This window comes from Phragmites australis, chromosome 19 (assembly GCF_958298935.1).
Source record: "Phragmites australis chromosome 19, lpPhrAust1.1, whole genome shotgun sequence".
Taxonomy (NCBI): domain Eukaryota; kingdom Viridiplantae; phylum Streptophyta; class Magnoliopsida; order Poales; family Poaceae; genus Phragmites; species Phragmites australis.
The window spans coordinates 3,857,090-3,864,082 of NC_084939.1; the positions used below are offsets into that span (position 1 = coordinate 3,857,090).

General features: G+C 41.0%; 1 protein-coding gene across 1 annotated transcript; it reads right to left on the reverse strand.

The window, feature by feature from the left end:
- Nucleotides 1–892: 892 nt before the first annotated feature.
- LOC133900761 (receptor-like protein EIX2) lies at nucleotides 893–3,102 on the reverse strand. The gene has a single exon (XM_062341990.1). The coding sequence runs from the start codon at nucleotides 2,377–2,379 to the stop codon at nucleotides 1,354–1,356; it is 1,026 nt and encodes a 341-aa protein (XP_062197974.1). The 5' UTR covers nucleotides 2,380–3,102; the 3' UTR covers nucleotides 893–1,353.
- Between the last annotated feature and the right edge of the window lie 3,891 nt (nucleotides 3,103–6,993).

Consider the following 6,993-nt stretch of genomic DNA (forward strand, 5'->3'; position numbering starts at 1 on the left):
CAATTTTTCAAGACACGGCTAAATTTTGGCCTTGATCTAAACAAAAGCTAAATTTTTGAGACGTGATCAAAGTTTTACTTGGCTTCTTAGGAGCAAGAACCAAACAGCCCCTAAAGCCAAATCAACTTAGAAAGTTGCACCGAACTATCAGGTGAGGTCATCGGATAGTACGGTAGCATTAATCTTTAAAAAATGGCTCTCAGGACAATTACCACCTTACTGTCTGCTGCATCTGTTTTTCCTTGGGCGTACACGAGCAATCTGCTAGGTAGCAATTGTAGAGGAGATTTCTGGGAAGTTCGTTCTATCAGTCGTGTATATTGATGTTGTGCCATGCTCTGTTTTCTTCATACTTACCCGACCAAAGGCTCATGCGAAAGCAGAACGCTTTCTGCAGAAACTGGCTGTTTATTCCTTCTTCCCAAAGTTGGTACTGTAGATGTACTGATGACTCCCTCTTTTTTCCCTCATTGGCTATCAACAATACAACTGGAAAAAAAAAACTCGATCACGGGAAGAAACTCCTTGGCTTCGTCTTAAAGAGGGGAGTACCGAACCTTAGTTAATTAGAAAACTCGTTGAAACCAATTTTCAAAGAGGTACCCACTTTTTACTAGCACACGAGTTAGGAGTTTAGATAGACAGACTCTCAGCTGGAGACTCTATCAACTGAGCTATCACTCAATGAGAAAAAATGAATCATCTATACCTGCAGTCTTTTAGTGAAGTTGTTACATGCAAAATCTAAGAAGTGTAGCTTATGAAAATTCTGCACAGAAGATGGGAACTTGCCAGAAACTATTTGAAGAGGCTATTTGTTTTGGTTCCCATGAGAGCCAAAATTAGACATACTTAACTTTCGCAACTTCGATAAAATGTGTACATCCTCTGTTCTTGATGATAAGGTAATTTTTCTTAACTGTGCTTTCAACTTTTGTTTTCTTGAAGCCATCTTTGACCAAATCTTAAAAAGTTGATGTTAGTGTAGTAGTAATTTGTTTTGCATAACTTCCTGCTTAGACAGGAGGTATAATATGGACTGAATCTTCTCTTTGACATCCAGTATAGAGGAGAAAGAGAGAGAGCGCGCGCTTTGAACTGACAAATGGAATAAGAACTGGAACAAACGAAAAGCAAATCACTGGGTTCATCGTGGCCGACGAGTACAAATAAATATCATTGCATATATATGAGCATTAGGGGCTTAACTCGAACATCCATTATTACAACTTCACCAAAGATACACAATATAATATAGATGTTGCTAAATGCCACTTCACCTGTTCACCTTCCAAGTATTCGTAGAACTTCATTCCAATGGAAGCTATGTCACCATTAGTTCTTTTTTACCGCTTAGCGTACGTCTGCCTTTCTAGTAAAGCTTTTCCATATTACAACCACAAACACATAAATTTTATCATAAAACCTGTCGACTAGGTGAAAATAAGCAATCCTCCACGCTTTCTGGAATAGTAGGGCACAAAACACCACCCATAGACCAACTACATATCCGATGCCAAGTCCAAAGTAAAAGTACATTGGCCCAGAATGATGTTCATCTCTCTTTTCATCTCCATGCTCAGATGTATTATTGCTTCCACAATTCCTTTGAAGAGGATGCCCACATAGACCGGTGTTTCCGTCGTACATAGAGGGATTCCCTGTGTAGAGAGTGTCAAGTTGACGTCCTGATGGTATTCTTCCTGTTAGATTATTATAAGACAAGTCCAAAATGCTTAAAAATGTCAAATTTGATATGCTTGATGGGATTTCTCCAAAAAGATTGTTGTTGGAGAGGTCAAGTGACTCCAACGACTGCATGGCCCCAATCTTGTCAGGAACTTCTCCATTCAGTTGATTTCGAGATAAGTTCAGATTTACCAATCCATCGAGAGATGTTATCCCGTCTGGAATTTTACCGGTTAAATGGTTCGATGAGAGGTCAATGCTCAGTATCTCCAAAACACCCGCACCATGGTAATTGAGTTGTTGTCCCTTGGTGTCTATTAATAATTCACCAATTATATCTTGGAACCCGGCGGGAATGTCCTTGTAAGGATCCAGTATATATCTTCTTGTCATAAACGTTAGATTTGATAGATGCGGAGGTATGACACCTGAGATCCAATTGGCTGCAAGATTCAGATGATAAATATTTGTGAGACTTGTGATGTTGTTTGGAATATGCCCGTAGAACATGTTGTGATTCAGTCGTAAAAACTGCAATGAACTGCAGCTCCCGATCCACATTGGCAATGTTCCTGAGAATCTATTCCATGATAGATCCAGAAACGACAGACTCGTGCAGCTTCTTAGAAATGGTGGGAAGTTGCCAGAGAAGCTATTGTTACTTAATAATAGATATGTCATTCTTGACATATTTAAACATTGAGGAAGTTCTCCTTCAAAAAGATTATTGGCCAAATCCAAGCCATACAAGCTCAATTCACAGATAGATGTTGGTATCTGACCACTGATGTAATTAGAATACAATGCAATCAAATCTAGATTTGGCGCTCCAAAATTTGATGGCAAGGGTCCTGATAAAGAATTTCTTGAGATATCCAACACGCACTACCGGAAACGATGTGTATGCCGAGTGCCTACATGTATGCCGAGTGCTATATATCGGGCACTCGGTAAACAACCACCTACGCCGAGTGCCGGACTAAAGCACTCGGCAAACAAATAGGCACTCGGTAAATACATCAAAAAACACTCGGCAAACCATAGCACTCGGCAAAATTGAGAACAAACACTCGGCGAATTCGGGCACTCGGCAAACAACGCGCCACGTGTCCCTCCGTTCGGCGGCTGACGGCGAGTCACCCCTTTGCCGAGTGTCGTCTAACGGACACTCGGCAAACAATGTGTTTGCCGAGTGCTTGATATTAAGCACTCGGCAAACCTTTTTTTTATTTATTTCCTCTTTTGTTTCCTTTTGTTCTCTTTTCTTTCTTGTAATAACAACCAACCAAAGGCCGCCACATCGATTCCAATACTACTACAGTATGATTTAAGAATGATATTGTTATGAACTTGGAGTTAGAATTCAGTCGTGCTTCAAGATTGAGATGCAGCAGATGTGGACTCGTGGGAGCGGCCCTTGGAATCAGTTGTGCGCTGAAAGAGAATAACAATTCTTCTTTCTTGCCTTAAAAAAGGAATTTTCAATGCTTGCCAAGTGGAAGAAGCAAAAGTAGATTAGCTTGACACACTAAGCTGCCCTTCTGATCTATGGGTTTTGCTTGATTCATCGTTAAGTACATCAGAGGAGGTAGCTGGTAGCATAGTGAGAAGTGGTGGAACAAAAAATCGACTTCATTTGGCGATTCTTGGATGGATAACATGTTTGCTATGTTCCATCGAAATCTAACTTTATGGACAACTCTTTTTCATAAGAAATTATTTGATGGATATAAGTCAAATTTGATCTGCAAGTACATAAAATAACGAACAAAAATGGGTAGAAAAATATGAGACTTGCCATAGTGTCATGATATAATACGTAGAGGCCGAGATAAAAAATTGAGAAGGTTTCGCAAAAGTTGTCACGTACGATGCTTAGAAACCGAAGCATCTCCGAGGAAGAATCGTGGTTTCGAGAGGGAACGAATCAGATTTGAACCCGAAGTGACGTTTGAATCGTCGTTTGACCTTGAAACTTTTTTTACACTCAACATACAACATAGCATATTCGATGTTAAAATTTGGCATTTTTCTGGGTCAGTTTGCTATTTTTAATTCATTAAGTGCATTTCTAGGCTTTTAATGGATATAAGTCAAATTTGATCTGCAAGTACATGAACAACAATATGTAGAAAAATCATATTCATGTTTTTGAGTCTATTTTTAGGCCTTACCCAAGAAATGAAAAGAAATTTGAAACATCTGGGTGGCAACACTCGACCAGCAACATGTAGCTTATTGGTTTTTTAATTCTAAAAAAAGCAAACGAAGTCAGAAAAACATGAGACTTGCCATAGTGGCATGATATGATACGTAGAGGCTGAGATAAAAAATTGAGAAGGTTTCGCAAAAGTTATCACGTACGATGCTTAGAAATTGAAGCATCTCGAGGAAGAATTGTGGTTTCGAGAGGGAACGGATTAGGTTTGAACCTGAAGTGACGTTTGAATCATCGTTTGACCTTGAAAATTTTTCTACACTCAACATACAACATAGCATATTCGATGTTAAAATTTGGTATTTTTCTGGGTCCGTTTGCTATTTTTAATTCATTAAGTGCATTTCTAGGCTTTTAATGGATATAAGTCAAATTTGATCTGCAAGTACATGAAATAATGAACAAAAATGGGTAGAAAAATCATATTCATGTTGTTGAGTCTATTTTTAGGCCATACCAAAGAAATAAAAAGAAATTTGAAACATCTGGGCGGCAACACTCGACCAGCAACATGTAACTTATTGGTTTTTTAATTCTAAAAAAAGCAAACGAAGTCAAAAAAACATGAGACTTGCCATAGTGGCATGATATGATACGTAGAGGTTGAGATAAAAAATTGAGAAGGTTTCACAAAAGTTGTCACGTACGATGCTTAGAAATCGAAGCATCTCCCAGGAAGAATCGTGGTTTTGAGAGGGAACGGATTAGGTTTGAACCCGAAGTGACGTTTGAATCGTCGTTTGACCTTGAAACTTTTTCTACACTCAACATACAACATAGCATATTTGATGTTAAAATTTGGTATTTTTCTGGGTCCGTTTGCTATTTCTAATTCATTTAGTGAATATGTAGTCAAAAAAAAAATTTCAGGTGTTTGCCGAGTGTCTTTGTTTTACACTCGGCAAACCACGTGTTTGCCGAGTGCCTTGATCTAACACTCGGCAAACCAGTTGTTTGCCGAGTGTTCTAGATTTGACACTCGGCAAAGATCTCACACTCGGCAAAGCAGCGAATATAGGGTTTCCCCACACCGCGCGCGGGGACAGATCGAAAACTGTCCCGCGCGCGACTCCCCTCCCGCCGCCGCCGCCTCGGCCCGCCCCCGCCCCCCGTCCGCCCCCGCCCCCCGTCCGCCGCCGCCTCGGCCCGCCGCCGCCAGCACCGCCGCCTCGGCCCGCCGCCGCCAGCACCGCCGCCTCGGCCCGCGCCCCCCCGCCGCCGCCCCGCCTCCGCCGCCAGCGCCCCCGCGCCCATCAGCCGCCGTGCCCCTCCGCCGCCTCGGCCCGCCGCCGCCGCGCCCCTGCGGCCCGCCGCCGCCTCTGCCACGCGCTGCCCGACGTCGCGCCCCTGCGGCCCGCCGCCGCCGCGCCCCTGCGGCCCTCCGCCGCCGCTGCCACGCGCTGCCCGACGTCGCCTCCCCCGCGCCGGCCAGAAACAAGGTACAGCCAATCTTCTCAGTTAATATTGAACTGGCTGACAGCATGAGATTAAGAAAATTCAATGTGCCAACCGTACCCAAGCAGAATCAGATCATGCTTGTGCTTGTGTTGTTCTTCGGCATCATCAATCATTCATGACTTCACAACTCATAAGCTAGACAGATATCCCATTGAAAAATGGTAGCACTACTATCATATAATTGTATGTAAAATTCAAACCTTATCCATTACTGCATACTGGATAGGCTCCGATTGACATAATTCAAACATACTTCATGTGTTGTTTTGCATTTTATAATTAATATGGTTGAGTGCTTAACCCTCATTGGAGATTAGTTTAGCCAAGGAGAAGTCTATGTCATCTTTACAGATTGCCAGCAAAGTCCATTTCAATCCCAAGAAAACAAACAGGATATAATATGTCCCGAATTTTCTGGTCCCAAATAACTCAGTACGAAATTGAGTTGCTTATAAGCAAAACCAAAATGATTAAGTCCAATACAAGTACGGAACTTAAGTGCTTAACCCTGGAGCTGGAGATTAGTTTATACTAAATAATTAAGGTGGGTAGGAATATTCCTTGAAATATGGTGGCGTAATATAAAATTATCTTTCCTCGCCTTTAGAAAGGCATGCGTGTTTATAATAAATTTCTGCAGCAGCTCTTTCTTTCTGTAATTCAATCCTAGTTAATTTTTTGAGGCAGTCAATCCTAGTTAGAAAAATATATCTTAAGCATGAATCCTACTAATTTAAATAGAAAAGATTGTAAATGTTCAACTCAATGGGAAGGAACTGGTCAACTATGCTATCACCTCTATCTGAACCTTGCAAAAGTACTTTTGGAAATGTGTTTAGGCTATATGACAATGCTAGATAACTTACCTAAACTAATTTGATTCTTTCCATAACATGTATCATCCACAGCTAAACACCCCAACACTACTGATAAATTGAGATACTTTAGCTACCCTAGAACCTAACCCTATATTTTTTCATATAACCTTTCAGACTGAGGCCTATACTTTCATATAACCTTTCAAACTGAGGCAAAATCAACAACTCATATTGCTATAAAAAGAATCATAAAGCAATGCCAAGTCATAAATAGTATTTACTCTGTCCAAACTAAGAGAACGAAGGACGTAATCACATAACTAAAGAAGAATCATCAAGAAAACTCAGACTGCCGTGCAAAGAATTAGGAGCAACTTACTCATTCTTCTCTGAAGAGAATGCCACTTTTCTAACACATGCCCAGTCCTGAGCTTCTCTGTTATCCTGCTTCAGTGACTCAATCACCAAAAGTGCACCCTCTTTCAGTAAGTTCTGCAGTTCTGGGAACCTCCACATGATATGATGGCGTTCAACATATATGACAATGCTAGCTGGATGTTTTTATTGCTTCATAGAGATTTCAGGGTTGAGTTGTGCAATTGCACAGGTAACAATTGGCTAGTTTCAATATATGAGCAACTTAAATTGTTAAATGCGCAACTTTGCTATTTATTACAAAGGAGGTGCCGTCGAAATTTTGAATTTTGGCTAATTTAGGCTTTAGGATGTGCATGTCGCGTAACCTATGCGTCTCCCGTTTGAAAGAGTTATGGTTACAAATATGCAAGTCTTTGCATATCTATAACCGTA